The 21,131-nt window shown below is 54.4% G+C and overlaps 1 protein-coding gene across 1 annotated transcript; it reads right to left on the bottom strand.

The window, feature by feature from the left end:
• Positions 1-540: 540 nt before the first annotated feature.
• Positions 541-18,587, bottom strand: L3MBTL1 (L3MBTL histone methyl-lysine binding protein 1). The gene is made up of 21 exons (XM_037044099.1): positions 18,414-18,587; positions 18,016-18,242; positions 17,403-17,544; positions 16,947-17,097; positions 16,673-16,808; positions 15,926-16,004; positions 15,097-15,185; positions 14,504-14,608; positions 13,446-13,581; positions 13,031-13,122; positions 11,872-12,023; positions 11,362-11,438; positions 10,735-10,820; positions 10,435-10,545; positions 9,850-9,964; positions 8,864-8,963; positions 8,509-8,706; positions 8,369-8,418; positions 5,442-5,599; positions 4,993-5,055; positions 541-693 (listed from the first exon to the last, which is right to left on the bottom strand). The coding sequence occupies exons 1-21, from the start codon at positions 18,547-18,549 to the stop codon at positions 559-561; spliced, it is 2,538 nt and encodes an 845-aa protein (XP_036899994.1). The 5' UTR covers positions 18,550-18,587; the 3' UTR covers positions 541-558.
• Positions 18,588-21,131: the final 2,544 nt, after the last annotated feature.

Here is a 21,131-nt window from a genome sequence, read left to right as displayed (position 1 = left end):
GAAGAGCCACCGGGGTCTGGTGGGGCCATGGCAGGCAGTCCTGCTCAGAACACTGGGCAGCAGGATGAGAGCAGCACAGGAGACAGGAGGTGGGGAGGTGTCTTTCTGAGTCAATATGTTTTTGGCAGGGTCACTTCTTGGTAGGAGGAAAGGAGACAAGGAAAGAAAAGCATAGAGGTGCCAAAATGGGTCTCCCACTCTACCAGACTGTTCCTAACTGCTAACAAAAAAGACCCTTTAGTGATTAAAACAAGTTGGCTAGAGATGTGGGCTGCCACAGGTAGGGCACCCCTACCCACTCCACCAGCCATGCCCCCCGCCGCCGTGCAGTCACACCCTCACTGGTACACCTGATGAGCTCCGGGCCTTGCGGGCTAGGACTCCATCTTCCCCAGGGCTCCTCTGCTTCCACGTATCTTGTAGGAAGAAGCCCTGGAGAGAAGAGGGACCACTCCTGGCCAGACACAGAGGGCGGTGGGGGCACAGGTGGGATACGAGGAACTCGAGTCGCGAAGGAAGGAAGCATCAGGTGCAGAGGGAGGCCCCGCCCTGCGCCAGTCACTTTGAGGCGTCATCGGCGTTTTTGAACATGAGAATGGCGTTATAGATCTTCAAGGCTGGGCCCAGCTTGACACTCATGATCTTCACAATGTCCGCCTGTGTCAGCAAAAGGAAGGCCTCGCCGTCAATCATCTGAGGGTTGGGGGAGGGAGGTGGAAAGTGGAGAAGGCGGAGAGGGTCATGGGGAAGGAGTAAAGGAAGGTGGGCATATGCGTGGGAAGGGGGAGGGGAGAAGGAAAATGGGAGTAAAGGACATATGGGGGAGGGAAAGGAGGAGGGAGGGGGAAAGAAGAAGGAAAAGGAGAAAGGAGAAGGGAGGGAGAAAGGAAAAAAGGAAGACAGCAATGGGGACAGAGAAGGAAAGAAAGATATCCACTGGTTTCCCCATGTTCACGCGCGCACACACACACGCACACACACACACACACATTTTCTTTCTGTTGGATTTGGTGTATATTTGCATAATGTTTTCTGAGTCCTCACTGACACAGCCTCGAAAAACCTGCTGTCAATGACCCCACATGAATTCACTGGTCAATCTTAGTCCTGTTAACAGGTGAGCATTCCAATCAATGCATCACAGTATTACCTACAAGCTATGAGAGAGAGAGAGAGAGAGAGAGAGAGAGAGAGAGAGAGAGAGAGAGAGAGAGAGAAATTTAATTTAAACTGAACCAGGCCTTGGGATCTAACTTCCAGGTTATGGGAAATACAGGAAGTGTTGAACAAGCTGAATGATACCACAAGGCAGCAATAGACAAATCCAAAAGGGTACATTCTGCAAGACTTTTCTCAAAGGTTCCAGTGCATCACTCAGAGACTTCTCACTACTGTAACTGCTGGGGCTGAATCTAGTTCTTCAAAGCAAAGGTTGGAGTTTCTAGTCCAGCTGTCTGGGATGACATCAGGGGACAATGGGATCATTGAAGAACATATAAGACGTTGTATGTATGCTGATGAATATGGGGAGTGTTAAGCCATAATATCAGCAGGGTCACATTTGACCTTGAAAGTAGAGGAATTCAACAAGAAAATGAATTAAATGAGCCAAATTGAATAATCTGCCCTCAGCAATAGCCCGAGAGCTGAGGATAGGACAAAGGAATTTCCCAAGTTGAGGCAACCTTAGAGAGCCACGCATGGAACGTTTAACAGAGGCCAAGCTAAAACCTAATTAGCACTCTCAAAACCTGGTGATGCCCTGGCTGGTGTGGCTCATTGGCTTGAGTGGTGGCCTGAGAACCAAAGGGTTGCCGGTTCGATTCCCAGTCAGGGCACATGCCTGAGTTGCAGGCCAGGTCCCCAGTAAGGGGCATGAGAGAGGCAGCCACACACTGATGTTTCTCTCCCTCTCTCCCTCCATTCCCCTCTCTAAAAATAAATACATAAAATATTTTTTTAATTAAATAAAAATTTTTAAAAACCTGGTGAGGAGACTTCTATGCCATCACAACAGAAAGACATGGCCCACAGGAACCCAAGAGAAAGGGACACTTGGGGGACAAGAAGTTGTTGGTGTTTATCGGCTGCACAGTCAGCAGAGTCTCTTGGCCCCTCCGGGGAGCCCCCACTACACCTGGCACGCACCTCCCTCGGAGCCCTTACCACATGCTACCAGGACAAGCAACGCACCATTCTGCCACCCCTAATACGTGGGGAGCCTTGGGAGTGGGGACTTCTGCTCTGCTCTTCTCCTTCCACATCCTTGTCACCTTATATGGGGCCTGGCACGGAGCAGGCATCAGTACTGAATACATTTAACAAACACACAGGGCTACAATAAAGATGACCCCGAGGACTGGCAGACTGTGCTCAGGACCATGAGTGCCAACTACCACACTGGAGGGACTGTCCCTAAGACCGCCTCTCCTCTTTGCTCTCATTCCTCACTCACGAAGCATCCCTCTACTGACTGGTCTGAGTCCTGGCTGGAGAGCATCTTGACCGGTGGCCCTGAGTACGCTGTTCAGCCAGAGAGAACTCACTCCCTGGGGAGACCCATGGCATGGACCAGACCTTGGAGAAGGCAAGCCTCCACCCCCACCAAGGTCTATACTGAGACTCTGTTGGATACTGTTGGTCTACCAGCACACTGTCTCTGCTCTGGCCATTGATTTTTTTGTATCTCAGAACATGTTGAACTGAGACATGCAGCAGATGCCCCTGGGAGAGACGGCTCTCCTGCCCACAAGGGGACAACATGAAGCCAAGCCTGGGCCAGAGGCTTAAATCTTGGGTGGCTCAGCAGCTGGCTGAACACATGTACTCAAAGAGCATTCATTTATGATTTTTTGTCACATAAAGAAAGAGCTCTAATGGATGCCACATGGTTCTGCTCTGTCTCATGAACACATGTGGGGAAGATTTGGCTTATTGCACAGAAGGCTGAGGCTGGGAAGGCTTATTAGTATCAGAGACGACCAGAGTTGAGATTTAAAACAGTGAGACTATGAAACAAACAAGATAACACTTAATAGGGAGAAATGTAAAGTCTTACATTAGAGTAATAAAAAAAACAGTGTTACAAGTAACACACTGGAAAATGTGTCTGGATTATGATGGATGACTGATCTCAAAGGCACTTGAGGTCTTTCATGAACCCCAAACCAGCGCGATGTGGCTATAATAAAGCCAGTGCAATCTTAAATTTTGCTCCCAAAAATATAGGGTCCAAATTGAGGGGAAAACAAAATGTCTCTTAACTGCAGAATAGTTATAAAATGAAGTATTACTCAACAATAAAAATGAACAAACTACTGGTATATACAATAACATGAATGAACCTCAGAAACATTCCACTGAGTGAAAGGAGGCAGACAGAAAAGTACACGAGCCCTATGATTCCACTCACATGAAGTTCAAGGACGGGCAGAACTGACCTGTGCTGCTAGAAAGAGAAGAGTGGTTGCCTGTGACACTGGGGACTGATGAAAGGACCAGAGAAAGAACTTTCTGGTATGATGGAACTGTTTCATATCTCGACTGAAGCCTTGGGTTCAGAGTGAATGCATTTCACAAATCTTGTGGAAGTGTACTTTTAATATGGGTGTGTTTCTTTCCACGCATACTGGTTTTCCATTTAAAAGCACCGAGGTGTCGGCTGATCAGTGGTAGCCCATGTCCTGCTCTGCTGAGTGACGGAGGTGAAGGGGTAGGCTATGCAAGGGTGGGGCAGGGAGCGTGTGGGGTAATCACTGTACCTTACTCTCAGGTACAGTTTTGTTGCGAACCTGAAACTGCTCTAAAGTAATAAGGTCTTTTTAAAAACAAAAAGCAACACCATCTGGAGGAGCAGCAGCCCAGGTGTCCTGTGTGGGTCAGAGGGTGTGTAACATGCAGGTGCAGCTCTGGACACAGTCACCATAAGATCCCCCACCTGGGAGGAGCGTGCCCAGAGCGGGGAGGAGTCAGGGGCCCAGCCCAGCAAGGATCTGAGGAAGAGACTGGGCTGGGCCTGCGGTGGGGAAGGGGGCAGACTTCCTTCTCGGGGTCCACCCGCGGGGCCCCTGATGGAGAGCAGAGACCGCACTTTCCTGGGGAGAGGGGGATGTGTGAATTCTTTGGAAGGAAGACCTAGACAAACTCAAAGGTCCCTTCCAGTTTCAAACTCTACGAAGTAGGAGAGACACGATAAAGCTCTTCATTTAAGGACAGCTACACACTAAAAGTCAGAACCACCATGAATTGAACCCCCTCTGTATCAATTATTCTGGTATAGTGATACGATTGATAATATTCTATAATATTACATATAATATTAATAGAGCATAACATATATATTACTCTATAGTCATATAATAGTATATTTACTAGCGGTATAATTATACTAGACTTTCTGATACAATGATCCATTCATCATTTCCAATGCTCACAATGGCCTTGAAAGGTAAGCCTCATTATACCTATTTTATCTCAGTTTCACACACAAGAAGATGCAGGCTCAGTGACAGTCAAAAGCTCTGATTGGCAGAACTGGATTCAAACCCAACTGTCTGCAAAGCTAGCATTCTTGTATCTACAGCTCACTGCTTCTTATCTTTGGGGAGCTTCTGGGTCCTGACCTGAAGGGCAGGTTAGGACCCTTGCAGTAAATGGCAGTCCCTGTGCCATTCGAAGTGCCCTTTGATGGACTGACCAAAGGGAAGCTGGGAAGACAAAGATCGGGCAGAGAGCAGGGCAGCGAATGGAGTCTGGTCTCCGGGGTGCTTCTCCCTTCCTGGGGCTGGTCTGACTGCAGGGGCTTCCCAGCTGCGTCAAGGTCCACACCGGGCTTTCCCCAGAGATGTGGTTACTCTGACTACTCTCCCCCAGGGGGCACAACAGAGGGCCATCCCCATCTGAGGGCAGCACTGGTGAGGACAGCTGCTTCCTGCCATCTCTGTGCGTGACCTTCCTCTGTCCCCACTCTGCACTCGCACCTGCCTCACTTACCTCATCTCTGAAGAGACGAGCTTGGTCCTCACAACCTGTCAGGGTCTGAACGAAGCCGGAGACCTTGAAAATCAAAGAACACATGTTGCCAACGAGACGGGCCCGGGAGTACACGGGAGAGGCAGCCTCCTCTGGCCTGGGTGCTGTCAGGGCTGTGACAATGTTGCTTGTCCTTATCGGCCTAAGAGGATCCTGGTGTCTCTGGGCTGCTGGATTTCCAGTGGGACTGGCCACCTGCCCCCACCCATCAGGATGAGCCTAAGGAACAGTCTCTTGGTCAGTCCCCACCAGGCAGCCTGGAGGGACTGTGTACTTGGGGGGATGAGTGGGAGACAGCGTCAGGGGCAGCGTTCACCTCTGTCTGGCAGGGGAGCCCCTGCTGAACCAGGGTGTTACGGGGACAGGGCAAAGTGGGGGAAGGAGAAGGGGCGGGGGCCCGCACTCCTCACCTCATCGATGGTCCACTTGGCGACTGTCGAGGCTGAGATGCCCGCCACCCCCGGCAGGAGCTTGCAGTGCTGCTCCCAGCACACTGAGAGTGACCGGTCAGGGTGGGCCGACAGGGCTGACATGAAGAGGGACTGGTGGATGACATCGGTCGTTAGTGCTGGAAAGCAGAAGCAGAGGCTAGCAGGCCAATGCCGGGGACTAACCTGGCCCCAAAGCCCCAGGCCACTCGGGAGGCCCGTGGCCAAGACGGTGGTCCAGACTGGACTCCTCTTCGGGGCTCCCCCTTCCGGTAGAGAGGGTTCCTCACTTTACGGACTCTCAGGTCGGCTGTTTGGAATGACCCTACCCTGTCCCTCCGAAGCCACGCCACTGGGCCCTGCGACATCCTGGCACCAGTCCCTAGACACTCGCATCCAGGTGGCCCCAGACATCCACAGCCCAGGCAGGCATCAGAAGCCCGTTCTCTTTGTCCTCCTTTCCCGAAGTCCTTTCAGGCTCTTACTAACTTGCTCTTTAATCCTGGCCCAGCCACGTAACAGGGGCCTCAGTTTCCCAGCCTGTAAGTGAACAGGTTGGGGGAGAAAACCTCTGAGGTTTCCTCCTGTTCTTTCAAACGCTGACACTCAGGGGGCTGGGAGGGCCCTCAGGGCAGGGGGAGCACAGCTAAGTCCTATCCTCTGCAGGCAGCCTTCCTTCCCGGGAGCTGTTAACCGAGGACCCTGGAGCCCACACTGAGGCGGTCTACGCATGGCTGTGTGAGAAGCCTCCGGAACAAAATCCAGAGTGACCGGTGTCCCCTCTGTGAGAGAGCCAGCTAGTAGAACCAGAGAGCCCTGCACAGAGGTGACAGGCCTGAGCTCTGTCCCCTGCTCTGTCCCTGAAGGGCCTGGAGGCCCACTCCTGGGAAGACTTAACTTCCCTAGCACTCAGGAAACTTCTGGAATGAATGCAGTAGGCACGTACCCTCTGGTGGTCAGGATGTGGCCCTACAATGGAAGCCCACCAGGTATTCCACAGGCAGGTAGAAGAGGGGCCACTGCAGTCCCCTCCCCCAAAGTCCTCACTCTGAGGGCCTGGAGGCAGGCCAAGGCCCTGCCCAGTCTGGCCTGAGGCTGCAGGAATCACCTTCTGTCTCCAGCAAGAGGAAACAGTATGAAACAACACCCAGAGGGAGACAGGCAAAGATCAGGACTAGTAAGAATCCCTGCAGGTTGCTAAGCAAGTTACAGGACCATCTGATTTAAGCCTTCCACCACGCTTCAAGATGGGCACCATGATCACCAGCATTTTTTCCAGATGAAGAAACCAAGGCTCAGAGAGGCAGCATCACCCGCTCGAGGTTTCCCAGCTGGTCAAAGGCAGTCTGAGTTCAAGTTCTACCCGGTTACAGGGACTGTCCCTGAAGCACTTGAATTGCCTGGGTCCCACCCAGAAACTGCAATGAGCCAGGTGATTGCTCATGGTCTCTTCTTGCCTTAAAACAATGTGCATTCAACTCCACTGAGGCAAGATCCCCAGCGTCCCTGCTGTGTATCAGACCTTTGCTACTGGCCAAAGATGTAACATGAATGTATCACACAGTGGAGGGCTCTGTCACCTTGAAGCATGCTATGGGCTAAACTGTGCCCCCCACCCCCAATCCCTGGCTGGTGTAGCTCAGTGGATTGAGTGCTGTCCTGCAAACCAAAGGGTCACCAGTTCGATTCCCAGTCAGGGCACATGCCTGGGTTGCAGGCCAGGTGCGGGGTGCAGGAGAGGCAACCACACACTGATGTTTCTCTCCCTCTCTTTCTCTCTCTCTTCCCCTCTCACTAAAAAATAAATAAATGTTTCCTAAACTGTCTCTCCCCTCCAATTCACATGCTAAAACCCTCACCTCAGGGTCGATTATAAGTGGAGATAGGGCCTTCAAATTGGTAAGTTAAAATAAGATCGTAAAGGTGGGCTCTAATCCAATCCGACTGGTGCTCTTATAAGAATTTTGGACACACAGAGAGGTGAGGGGTGGCACCCAGGCACAGAGGAAAGTCCAGGTGAGGGCCCAGCCAGAAGGCAGAATCTGCAAGCGCAGAGAAGAGGCCTCCGAAGAATCCTAACCTGTCTGTGTACTTTGGTCTTGGACTTTTAGCTCCCGGAAGTGTGAGGAAACAAGTTCCTGTTGGGTAAGCCCCCAGGTCCGCAGCGCTTGGTCCTGACAGCCGAGCTCAGACAAGGGCGATGGGAAGTACACGGACACTTGGGCTAGGTGCTCCATGTCCATTATTATATCAGCAGCTCGTGGCAGGAGTCAGGCCGGAGCTCGAATCCCAGCTCTGCTCCTTCCCAAGTGAAGGGCCCTGGGCAAATGACTTCTCTGCCTGGCCTCCCGTTTCCCTCCTCCCAGAAGGAGAGAATGATAGCCCACCATGGGATGCTAGGAGAGTCAGCGACAGTGGAGGTAAAGGCCCCGAAAGAGCGCCCGGCCTGTAGTGGGTGCTCAGTAGACCCTGGCAGTCAGTAATCACTATCATCCCAGGTAGCTGACACCTGGAAGGCGGTTTATCATGTTTTCTATTGAGGAAACTGAGGGTCAGAGAGGTTAAGTGACTTGCTCAAGGTCACTCCCAGGGAACCTAGAATTAAGAAGAACAGAGCTGGGGGCAGCATTCGACCTCACCATGGAAAACCAGAGGCCCACGGGGGCTCTGCGTCTTTCCCACAGACTCCCAGCAAGGCCATGGGTGCAATGGGACTAGAGCCTGTGGTATCCAAGGCCATCAAGGCCCCATGCATACTCCCGCCACTGTGCTATGCTCCCCAAGCATCTCAGATGAAGAGATACAACGCCCCCTTCCCGCGTCTCCTTCTCTGGACTTCCTCACCTGCCCCATCCCACCAATTGGAAACACCGCGTGGAGGGCATGGAAGTAAAAGACCCTGGGCTTACTCGGAAAATCTTCTTGTGGAATCTTCCGAAACTTTGGAGGGCGCCCAATCCTGGAGAGAGAGGGACCAGGTCCATGGTGGGGAATCAGTGCCTGGCCTGGCCCGAGAGGACACGAGGCCCTGCACCCTTGCCCTCCGCACCGGCCATGGTGGCGGGGCTTCTTCTTTAGGGAGAAGCCCGGAAGGTTCCTCTTACGGGCCGAGGCCTCTGAGTCGGACAGCTCCGCCTTCAGCCGGCTCTGGTTCCTCTCAGCCAGTGGGCAGCCTGAGAGGCAATGGTGAGCCGTGAACTTGCCTGTGATGTGACCAGACCCGTCACAGCCCGGAGTGGGGCACTTCCTGGGGAAGAAGAAGGCATATAAGCTGGGCTGACTCCGCCTGTTCCCATTCGGAGAGGGTCTTTAGTGAACCCTGAGGGGCCACACACAGTAGATGTACAATAGGCCCTCTCTGTGTGAACCATGCCTGAGGGTCTTAGCAGGAACCCTTCCCTCACCGGTGGTGGAAGCTGTACTTGGAGGTCCTCGTGGGCGGCAGGTTACGATAGCTGAGCGGGGGACACCCCCCAGGGGAGGCAGCGCTGGGCTCTCTGGGTCCTGGGGGAGCAGGAAGAAAAGGGTCAGCACAGGGTCCTGGGGCTGGGGCTGGGGCTGGGGTGGGGTGGGGGGGATGGGGAGCAGGGCAGAAGCAGTTTCCACGGTGAAGGTCAGCACTGGGCACTGGTTCCCCAGGTACAAGGGCCCTAAGCTAGGCAGCGACACCATCTCCTGCTACTGGGTATTCACCCCTCTGTGGGCAGTGAGGGGCTTGGCTCTCATACACTTTGGTGAAACCTGCAGGCCATGCCCTCTGCCCCTTTGGTCGGGGGAAGATCAACGCAGAGGGGGTGTGGGCACAGCAGTGCCTCAGGAGTCCCGACAGGCAGGTTCACATCATCTGTCTGTGTCCCTGTCTCATCCCCCAGACTTTGGTCGTTTTTTAGGCTCTGCCCATGCTTGGAGAGTAATCGAGAAAGATCAACAAGCCATGTGAGACAGATGTGGCAGCAGCAGGGAACTAGGGCGGGGCTGGGGAATCCTGAGGGCGAGAACTGGGGCTGAGCAGTCCACTGATCTGACCTCTAACCCCTGCCTGTGGGGATGGAGATTTTATTTAACAGAATCAGCACACCCTTAGCAGATGCCACACATGCTCTGTGTGGTTCTGCTGGACGCTGAGAGAACCCCCCTGGCGTGGAACTATCTCCTGAGCACATGCTCCGAAGTGAGTTTCCCCTCCACACCTCAATACCCCAACCTAACTGCTGAGTATAGCAGAAACCCCCGGGGCAGGGAGAATGCGTGACCTCAGAGCGCGCCAGAGCCTTCTGTGTCAGACCTCGGCGTGCTATCAGGGAGGGGGAGTAAGAGTGTGGGGTGGCGTGGGGTGGGGGGGAGGCTGAACCTGAGTAGGAAAGGATCGGGGCGCCCGAGGGCTACGCACGGAGAGGAGGCTGCAGGGGGTGCCCTGTCTCGGAGCACCAGCCAGCGGGGTGGATGTCTGGGTGGTCGGCATCAATCCAGAAGTCATAAGCGTGACTCCAGCCATCGAAGTGGAGCTGGGGAGGAAAGGTGGTCAGGTGCTCCTTGTGGAGCCCAAGGTTCTGCAGGCTCCAGGAGGCTCCCTGTCCCAGGGGCCTGTTCAGAGAAAGACCCTGGATCGGAAGAACGCAGGGGCCAACTCCACAATAATCCATCTGGGCTGCAACATTTTCCAAGGGCTTCCCTCATTACGTTATGGGCATCTCCCATCAATCCTCACATAGGACTGGGATTATTAGGCCCGTGTTACAGGAAGAATGTTAAGGCTCAGAGAAGGGAAATGACTTGCTCAGGCCCAGAAGGGTAAGTCACGCATGAGGCTAGAATGAGACCCAACATGTTTGGCCTCAAGTTTAGAGCTCTCTTCACCTCAATGTGCAATCTCCCTTATGTCTGGCTCATGCCATGCCCTCAACTTCACCTTGATCTACAGAATTCCTATCCAGTCCATCTGTTCGCGTCCCCAGCCCACAGGGCCAGGAGCTACCTTTATTCGATGGTCCTCCACATCCTCCACACTGGCCACACGGATCAGGGCTGGGTTCCTGCGGTCCACGGCCTCCAGCTTCATGTTGACCAGAAAGCTGTGTGGGGGTCGCTGCAGGGGGACAGCAGCCTTCAGGCCAAGGCCAAGTTCAGCAGTGCTGAGGCCTCAAGAAGGAGGTCCACGTGCTGTGCCCAGAAACCTGGGCCTGCCGAAGGGGTCGGGGGGAGGGCCCCACCCTAGCTGGCCAAGGGCTCCACGCCTCCCTGAGCTCAGCTCCAGGGACAGGGACAGCAGACTCACCACCTTGAAGGCCCAGGTGGGCACAGCAGAGGCCCCAGTTTCTTCCAGATATTTCTCCCAGCAGAAACTGTCAGGATCAGGGTAGTCTGGAGGAGAGGATGAGAGCAGTGTCCAGCACCCAGGCACACTGGGAGAGCTCTCTGCCCTGAGGAGCCCACGGAGGACCATCTCTGCCTGCATCACCACAGCCAGCTCCCTGCAGGGGGCTCCCGAGGCAGACAGTGCCTACAAGCACCTCGCCACCCCCCAGTGTACAGGGCTGTCCGGGAACCCTGGGGCACATCCCTCCCCACTGCCCTGTTGCCCCAGCTCCAGCCCAGCCCCACCTGAACCTCTACTATATGAGGGCCCATGTAACACTCCGAAAGGGAAGGGTACATTGTCTCCACTCTGGACTCCTGCACCCTGGCTTGGGGCGATGGGGTTTATCTAACTTTCTTCTCTTAAACCTCCACACAGTCTGGGTTTGACAGGACTCTCTTAAACATAAAGGGGTCACAATTCCCAGGCACAGAAGCTGAGGTCCCAGGACACATATGTCCCCTCACCGTGGGCCTAAAGACCCAGCGAATGAGCTACTGGTACGGGACCAGGGGAGAGGGTGGCGGGGCCAGGCCTCACAGTCACCTTGTGGAGGAGTGAGGGGCTTTCCTTGCTTCTGGCACCAGCCCACGGGGTGGATGTAGGGGCTGCTGGGGTCACACCTGAAACCCAAGAATACGTCACTGTCCCAAGTGAAACTCGGAGGCCCCGAGCCTGCTGTCCTACAACAGCGTGGCATCAGGGCCTACCCTGATTCCACTTCTTAGTGAGTTAGGCGGGGGCTGAGAAAGTCAGAAAACTGCAGCATTAACTAACAGCTTGAACACTGCCATCCCATCTCAGGGCAAATCATGACTCTCAGGGATCTGCGCATCTTGACCTTGGTATTTTCAGATGATACATCTAATATCGCATTGTGTTTCTTGTGATACAGATCAAATCCACAGGACGTCAGTTATTCCCCTAAACAAATATGAAGTCCAGGACTGGGCAGGGACCACACGGTATCTAAGTTTTTGAAGTCTTGCCTCCTGCCCCTTGCCATCCCCTCGCCACCCTCCCCCGCCCCTGGGGAAGCCTGGGCCCTCCCATTACCAATAATCGTAAGTATCATCCCAGTTGTCGAAGTGCACCAGGAAGCGGCTGCCCACCACATCGGTCACACTGGCCACGCAGACGAGGGACGGGTTCATGCGGTCGACGGCCTCCAGCTTCATGCCCACCTGGAAGCCCAGGGGTGGGGGAGTCTGGGGGCAAGAGGAGGGGCTGCCATGGCCAAGCCAGGCAGGCTCGTGCTAGCCCAGAGCCCACCAGTAAGGGAAGGAGTGGGTTCCCTAAGGGTCATGCTGGGGACTGGCGGGGGGCGGGGCACGTGGGAGAAATAGGCGGGATCAAAATCCCCAGCCCCGAGTCACTGAGAAACTTCTGGCCTCCCAGGTACATTCAGAGGAAGCTTCCCTTTGGCGGAAGATGAGTGACAGGCAGGAAGCTACACACTCCCCCAGAGTGCACCACGCTGAGCGCAGCCTCCCTTACCCCACAAGATAGCTGTCATCGTCCCCATCTTGTGAGTTAGATAACTCGCCTGGACCACAGTGCTAGCCAATGGTGGGGAAAAATTCCCCGGTTACTTGGGAACCTGCAAGTAAGGTCTCCGGGGCTGGACTGGAGGGGACGGTGACTGCCTGAACGGCACAGTGGTCCCTGGTGCAGGGAGACCTTGGACTTTTGATAGGGTGAAATTTTAATGGGGTCTCCCTATATCTCTCAGACCTTTTGCTTGGGATTAGGAGATACTTGAACTGCTGGGTAGAGCTGCCAGCTGCCTTGAACTGAGAGAAAGACAAGGGGTGAGTTTGTTGGGCCTAACTGGGAGAGCCTTGATGTCGGCCAGAGAGAAGGAAGAAGCAGCTCCCGGGACAGAGGCCTGGACTGTGCACCAAGAACTACAGAGCAAACCAAAGGGGGAAACAAGAACGGGGACCTCTCAGAGTCCAGGCTGGGTGGGGCACCAGGGCCTCCAAGGGGGTGCGGGGAGCAGAGGATTTCTGTAGAGGGAACTGCGGGAGAACCTATGCCCGGCTTCCCCCTCGGGCCATGGCCTGGCCAGCAGGCCCCTCCCATTTGGTAGGAGAGGCCAGAACAGAGTTGAGAGTACTGAAGACAGGCTCTCCTCGTTAAGTCAGACACCCTGGGCCAGCTGCAGCGACTCTGTCCCCGGGGCAGGTGTCCACGCTGGCTGAGGGGCACTCACGTGGCTCTGGCTCACAAACAGGTGCTTGGGGGCAGCCTGAGCTCTTGTGCCGCGCAGGTACTGACTCCAGCTGAACTCCTCCTCCTTGAAACCTAGGCCCCTCACGGGGGACGAACAGAGTGCCGTGCAGAGGCTGGGCTGCAGCGAGGGCACCCCACACTAAAGCAGCAGAACTGGGCAGGCCTGAGGACCCCACAACCCTCGAGAGCCTGACCCGGGTCCTTCTGCTGAAGCAGGACACAACCCAGGTGGACACTCAAAGGACGAGGGCAAAGCAGAAGCCTTAGGGCCAAGACATAGCAGGAGGTGATGAGGAGAGGTTGGCTGTGCAACGGGGAAAGGGCAGGGGGACCACGGGGAAGAAGGGATGGGTCGGAGGCCTGCTGCCTCACGTGCCAACCCAGCTAGGCCTCACCTTTGGGGGGCTGCAGCTTGTGCCCAGTCTTCTCGAACCAGCCAGCAGGGTGGATGTCAGGGGAGTTGGCATTGATCCAGAAGTCATGGCACTCGGCATACCCATCAAAGTGCAGACGGAGACGGTAGCCACAGACCTGGCTCCGCGAGGGGGAGGACCACAGGGACTCTGATGCCAGCAGATACCCACTCCCTTGCCCTCACCCCTCCTGCCCAGCCTGGTCATCTCAGGGGCTCTAATGCTGGCAGGCTCCACACCTCCCTTCACTCCCAGCTTTCTCCCCATCCTGAACCTTGTTCCACACTCTCCCAACCTGCAATAGGGAAAGTTCACATACTCGTGAGCCCTGAGCTCCTGGTTCAAGACAGGCAGGTTCTGTGGCACCCTCCTGCTCTTTAAGACCTAGCCCTAACACCAAGGGGACCTCCCAGGGCCCAGGCCTGCCCTGGAGCCCGGTGACCTTTTCTCCTGCTCCCTTCTCTCACGGCTCCTCACTTGCATGCTCTGTCCCGGCCTCCTTGAGCTAGTGGCAGCTCCTGGAACGTGTGACCCGTTCCACATCCCAGAGCCTTTGCTCACTTTGCTGCTGCTCCCCGGCACACCCTAGTCATGCACAGTCGTCTCTCCAGCCTCAGCAAAGGAGGCCCTTCCTCTGGGAAGCTTCTCCTGCCCCCTCAGCGCTTCTCTGCACACGTCTGCCCCACACCTGCGGTACGTCACTGACGGGTTCACCTGGCTGACTCCCAACAACAGTGAGCTCCTAGAGGACAAGGACCTGGTTGGATTCATGCCGACCCCTGCCCTCAGGATGTCCTCAAGCTCCCCCAGTGCTGAATACACACTTGTTCAGGACCATCACCACCCCTCACACTTTATCTGGAGGTTTTTGTTCAGTTGTTGGCTTTCCGTGTGTCCCACCTTAATCCCCCACTAGACTACGTGCCTTCTGAGGGCAGGTCAGTGTCTCCCCGCTCTGAGTCCAGGCCCTCCGGCCCTCGAGCAGGCTCTGCACATCTATCCTGAGAGACATCATTGCAATGGTGGTAAGCCCCTCTCACCTCGGCCACGGTGAGGATGAAGTACATGGATGGGTGCTGAGGGTCGATGCCTTCCAACTTCATGCCCAGTCTGAAGCCATTCTTGTTATGAGGGACCGCCTGGTACTGTCAACGCACAGATTGGAGAGGACCCAGCTTCCATCCAGCCTTATCCTTGCCTAGTGGGCTTGGGGTGAAGGAGCTCCTTTAGGCCCCACCTGCCTGGGACTACCAAAGGGATAACTTCTTTGGGGTCCTTAGTGCAGTGGTCCCTCGAAAAATGTGGGCTGAGTCAGGGCTGGACTCAAGGGTTCCCTCGCACCCAAGTCATTGAAAGATCAACATACAGAACTGAGTAGCAGGCACCAGAGTTCCAAAGTCTGCAGGCCCAGTCCTGGGTGAGCCTGGGGCCCACCCCCTTATTTCTTCCCACCCTGGACACGCCTTGTAGTGGGCTCTTTTCTACTTTGGGTCCCTAACCAGTGCCTCCTCTTTCCATCAGGACAGTTCTTTAGGGGATATCAGACACAGAAAACACCAGAAGGCCTGAGTTGGGTGGTGAGTCCCTCGACTGCGAATACAAGCATCTCCTAGGCAGAAATTGTCCCACTCACGTCCTGGAAGAGGCTGACCGGGGCGGTGATGGCCTTCTGCTCCTCGAGGTAGGACTCCCACGACCAGCCTTCCTTCTTCTCCCCTGATGCTGTGGACCAGAGACAGACACCAGACAGACAGGTGGGCACAGAAGAGTAGAGATGCTAACAGAGAAGGCCTGGGAGCCAGAGCTGACTCTGTATGACCTTTGTTCCATTTCTCTTAGAACCAAAGGGTCAGAATGGGGGCCAAAATGGCAAGGTCAGACCAATGGCGAGTACAGACTCCCTCAGACCACCAAAGGGAAACAGTGCCACGTGATACCCGGGTCTTTGGTTACCGAGCCCGGTGGTGAGGCCTACTTACGAGGTAGAAGATAAACAAACACATGGTATGGCCCCCAGGAAAGAACACACATATAGTAATACACAAAGTGTAAACATTGTTTTTCTTTTTTTTTAAGGGTCTCTTGTGTCCACTATTTGTTATTATTTATTTATTTGTTTTTAGAGAGAGGCAAAAGGAGGGAGAAAGAGAGGGAGAGAAACAGCGATCAGTTGCCTCTCTCATACCTCCAACTAGGGACCTGGCCCGCAACTTGGGCTTGTGCCCTGACTGGGAATCGAACCAGCAACTTTTCAGTCTGCAGGCCAGCGCTCAGTCTACTAAGCCGCACCAGCTGGGGCATAAACATTGTTTTTCTCTCGTTCTTTCTCTCACACACACTGACTCATGCTCACATACATGTGTACCACAGAGCATCTCGATGGTAACCTACACGCCCAGCCTCACACGTCCAAGTGCACAAACACGTCTCACATGAATATATACACACATCGGTCGCCATACCAGGCTGGCCGCTGCTCCACTCCTCACTTTCTGGGCTGCTGGCAGTGGGTTGTCCCTCTGGATCCTTTCCTTCTTGCTTCTGTGGAAGGCAAGCCTGACTCCAGCTCCTTGTCCTCATGGGTTTGGGAGAAGCCCCAGTCGCCATTCCTGGCCCATGCCTGGCTTTCTGACCACATGGTGTTTTTCCCCAAACAGATGAAATTTCTTCTAGGTCACCAGCAAGAAGACAGCTCCAGCCGGCAACCCCTACCAGCTGGGCCCAGACTCACATGAGCAGCCCCCCCGCCACGCCCCAGGTACACAACCCGACGACAATTCTCTTCATTCCCAGGTGGGGAAACAGGACGCACACACCTGCCCTGCGGCTCATTTTGCCTGCTCCCTGGAACTCCTTGCCCTGTCTCTTGCTGCTTCTCTGCAAAGAGAGCTCTGTGCTCCCGGGCTGCTGGCCTAGTGCCTGGGCTCCAGCGACAGAGCTCTCCATCTGACCACACCACTGTTTTGGGGGCCGGTTCATGTGAGTGTGTTTTAGCCCTGACGCTAGGCTGAGATGGGAGCTCCAGAGAAGCAGGAGAGTGTTTATTCACCCCCCTCCAGCCAGGTACAGGACCTGACTCAGGATGAAACCCTAAAAAGTTGAGTGAGTCTTTGCTGGCCCAGCCCCCTGACCTGGACTTATGGAGAGGATAGTGGGAACTAAGGGACAGCCTCTAGCCTCCCCCTTCCCTGGCACTGTGCTCTTCCTACCATGGCGTCTGCCTCCGGCTCCTCCTCTGATGGGCTTTGGTATTCCCTGTGCTTCCTCTTCTTCATGGGTTTGAGGAGCTCAGAGGTGCTGGTGCAGGAGGACTTCTGGCCTGAGGAGTTCTCCACTATGACTGACCTGAGGGAGGGGCAGCTGAGGGAAAGAACCAGTGATGACCCACTGGGCACCACCCAGCCCCTCTCCTAGGCCATAAACAGCAATGGGGCTTCGGGGCCCCAAAGCAGAACAAGTAGAGGGGTAAGCCTTGATCCTTACCGCTCCTGAAAGAGCTGGGGACAGCCACCACTGGAGGAACCAGGATCCGGACAGGAGCCTAGCTGAGGCTCACACACCTGGCACTGGCAGGGGCCATCATCCTTTGGGGGGTCCTGCGGGACATCTTGTGGAGGGTCCTGGGGAAGGTCCGCTGTGGAGGCCAAAGGGGCCTCAGGCCACCTAGCCCACCCTAGCCACATCCAGGCTCCTCCCACTTCGGAGCCCAAGCCTCCCGAAGCCCTTCCTCCACCTAAGTCCCACCTCCTCGGGCTCCCCTACAGAACAGCCCTTGCCCCGCCCCCCCCCCCCCCCCCTCACCTCCCGCTTCTGCATCTTAGGACCATCCCCTGGGCGCACCTGCAGGCACCCGGGCCTCACACCCGACCATGGCTCCTTAGGGAGCTCAGGCCTCACTCCACCCGCGCAGGGGCCCAGCTCCGGGCCTGGGGCTCCTACCAGGCTGTAGAGCGGCCACATCGCCACCTCCCGCCGGGGCCTCGCCAGCTTCGTACTCCGCCACATCTTCCCGCCGCAGTTCCGGGTTTGGGGGCTGCTCGCCTCCCACCATGTCCAGTGGCGGATAGTTGCTTATCCGGAACTGGAGCGTGGTAGGATCTCAGGATGGCGATTCCGGTACCAGCCCTTGACCCACCTCCAGTCACCACTGTTGCTCTCCCACCGTCATACTCAAGCCACGCTCCCAGCAGCCCGCAGGACACCGCTCTTGGATGCCCCACCCCTAAGCCACGCCCTCAGACACCTGCGGGCCTTGACCCCGGGACGCCGCACTGCAAGCCACGCTCCTAAAGCTTCGTCCCTGAGCACCCTTCTCCAAGCCACGCCCCCAGAGCCCATTCTCCACGAATCTCATCTCTAGGACCCCTCGCATTTCGAGCTAAGTGCCTCCAAGCCACATCCCTAGATCCCTCACTCAAAGCCCCACCCACCCACTGAGTCCTACCTCTCCGCCAGCTTCCCCTACTTTCCATCTCAGGCCCCGCCTCCGAGCCTGCAGGCCCCACCCCGCAACAGCGACTGGCTGGGTCCGCCAATCCCCAGAGACACTGACCCTCAGACCGCTCTCAGGAGGCGGGGCCTCGGCTTCAGTCCACTCCAGTAGCCGCACTGTGCTGGCGCTGGAGCTGGCTCCCGGGCCCGCGCTTAACTGCGGCAGAACGGTGGCAGTGACAGGTACGCTGCCTGACACTCGTTGCGGGGCGCCCACATGGATCGGCTCCCGCGGAAAGCGGGACACATCCAGAGAACTGCTGGGCAGGCCAAGGGTGGCAGAGCTGGCTGTGAACAGATACAGGAACAGACACGACACAGGTGAGCCCGGTGGCTCTGCCCCAATCCTGCCATGCATGTGTGTAGGCAGGTGACAAGTATCTTCTCCTCCCCAGAATCCACACCTGCTTGAGCAGATATGGGAATGCTCCTCCTCCCCAGGCCCCTGGTTTGGCCCACCTGGAATGATGAAGGCAGAGGAGGGTAGGTGAGGGCCCGAACCTGGGCTGTCTCTGGCCACCAGGTGCACGCTGACCTCCCCTGTGGACGGCCCCTTCAGCGTCCTCAGCATCTCCATTTCAGCATGCCCCTCCATCCTGGTAGGCCTACATTCAGAACACAGCCCCCAGGGTGATCAGGGAGGGAGGGGGCTTCCTTGAGGAGCTGCCCACCTTCAGAGAAAAGTGTAAGCTCCAAGGGGAGTATATGGTCTCTTAGGAACCCAGCATCAAGTCTGGCTCCTGGCTGTAACCAGGGCAGCCAGCTGAGGGCTTTGGCCAGGCCCTGCACCTCCCCCAGTCTCCTAAGACAGGCGTGTGTGAGGGTGCTTTGTAAACTGTGACATGTAGAACGGACTCTGGGGAGTGTGTTTCCAGCCAAAGTTCTGTCTGGCCAGCTGTCTTGATGACGGAGCCCAGGCCAAGTCCAAATTCCCCTTTTAGCCCCCACTTCCAACCCCACTAGAATCACTTCTCTGCCTGGGGCTTTGGAACCCTCAAGCACGAGATTGTCCCTCACTTGCACAGGTCCTTTTGTCCAGGAGGTGATCTTTCCTGATCATGGTCTGTTATGACCCCTGTCCACCACTTCTGCCCAAGCAGGAGTGGGCACTCAGACATCTGTTGAACAAAGTCCCACATCTGAAGAGCGAAGAGGTAGTATATGAGAACCCTTGTGGTGCGTGGTCCCCCCTTAATGAAGCAATGACAATACTGGCATTAATGGAGAGGTGGCTAAACAGATAAATATGGGGGAAAGAAGACCTGGTGACATAATGGATAGGCTTAATATCTATCACCTTAACTCCCAAAATGTGTTGGCCACTGTCCTAGGCATCTTACCAACACTGTCCAGTGGAATTTTCTGTGATGATGGAAGTGTCTGACCCAGTAGCCACTAACCCATGTGGTTACTGAGCACTTGAAAAGTGGCTAGTGTGACATGAAAAATGGAATTTTAAATCTTATTTAATATGAATTTAAATAACCACAGAGGCCATAGTTACTGTACTGGAAAGCACAACTTTATACATATTTCAATTGCCTGTTGGCTTCTATCTTCTCACCGCAAAATCTTATCATTTCTCTCCATCTTTTTTGCCACTGTGCTAGTCCCAACCACCATTGGCCCTCCTTGGACTTCAGAAACTGCCTCCTAACCCATTTGCTTTTCTTCTTGTCCTTCCCCCTCCAGTCTATTTCCCAGTAAGAGTGAGTAGGCTTTTAAAATGTAAATGACATAATTTCCCTATCCAAAATTCTTCCCTGGCTTTCCACTGCCCTTATAATAAAATTGAAGTGCGTTACCCTATAGAATTTAGCCATCTTCCTCTCTGACCTGATCTTCCACCCTCGACAGACTCTTGTTTTCTTCTATTGCTTCACATATGTTCCCAACTCAGAGCCTTTGCCCTTGCTGTTCCCTCAGCCTGAAATGCTCTTCCCCAAGCTCTCTGCTTGGCTGCCTTCTTCCCATCCTCCAAGCCTCGGCTTAGTAGTCACCTCATCAAAAGAGGTCTTTTTGGACCTCTCAAAGTAGCAGCCCATGCCTCACCCCTTCTCACTACTGCTTATCTCATTATTGTGTTCATCTTCTTCATTATAATCAATAATAATAATGTTCATTTACTCATTTGTGTTTGATCAATCATCGGCACATACATGTAAGTTCCATGAGGGCAAAGGCGTTTCCTGTCTCATTCACCTCTTTATCACCAGCACTGAGCATGGTGCCTGGCACACAGTAGGTACTCAACAAGTATTTGTGCTAGATTTCAGCCATTTCAACTTGTTAAATACAAAAGCACTGTGTTGCCCTGGCCGCGTAGCTCAGTTGGTTAGAGCCTTGTCTCAATACACCCAGGTTGCAGGTTGGATGTCTTGTCAGGGCACATATAAGAATTAACTAATGAATGCATAAATAAGGGGAACGACATCTCTTTCTCTCTCTGTAAAATCGATAAATAATTTATTTTTATACTCACCCAAGGACATTTGTTTCATTGGTTTTAGAGAGAGGAAAAGGGAGAGGGAGAAGGACAGGGAGAGAGGGAAAGAGAGACATTGACATGAGAAAGAAACATCAATCTGTTGTCCTATGACACACACCCAGACCAGGGATCGAACCTGTGACCTTTTGGTCTACTACAGGATATGCTCCAAACAACTGAGCCACACAGGCCAGGGCCAAAAAAGTGGATAAATAATTTTTTTTGATAAATAATTTTTAAAAAAATCACCGTGCCTGGCTGGTGTAGCGCAGTGGATTGAGTGTGGGCCTGCAAAACAAAGGATCGCGGTTCGATTCCCAGTCAGGGCACATGCCTGGGTTGCAGGCCAGTTCCCAGCAGAGGACGCATGAGAGGCAACCATACACTGATGTTTCTCTCCCTCTCTCCTTCCCTTCCCCTCTAAAGATAAATAAATAAAATCTTTAAAAAATTATTTTAAAAAAATCACTGTGTTGATACCTGGTTGCTTTAAGGTGTTAGCGGTACTTGACAGTGGCTTCTGGCTACAGGTAAAGGCAAATATGTGGACCTAGACTTAAGACGGAGTTAAGACCATTTGACTTTCAGGTCGACTGCTTAACACTTGTGACTCTGAATAAGTAGCTTAACCTCTCTCAGCTCAGTTTCCTCGTGTGTAAAATAAACCTGGTAATGGTATCCACCTAGAG

The sequence above is a fragment of the Sturnira hondurensis genome, unplaced genomic scaffold (assembly GCF_014824575.4).
Source record: "Sturnira hondurensis isolate 20B ecotype Veracruz unplaced genomic scaffold, ASM1482457v3 Scaffold0004136, whole genome shotgun sequence".
Classification (NCBI taxonomy): Eukaryota; Metazoa; Chordata; class Mammalia; order Chiroptera; family Phyllostomidae; genus Sturnira; species Sturnira hondurensis.
Note: the sequence above shows the minus strand (reverse complement) of the source record. Positions and strands in the feature narration are given on the sequence as shown.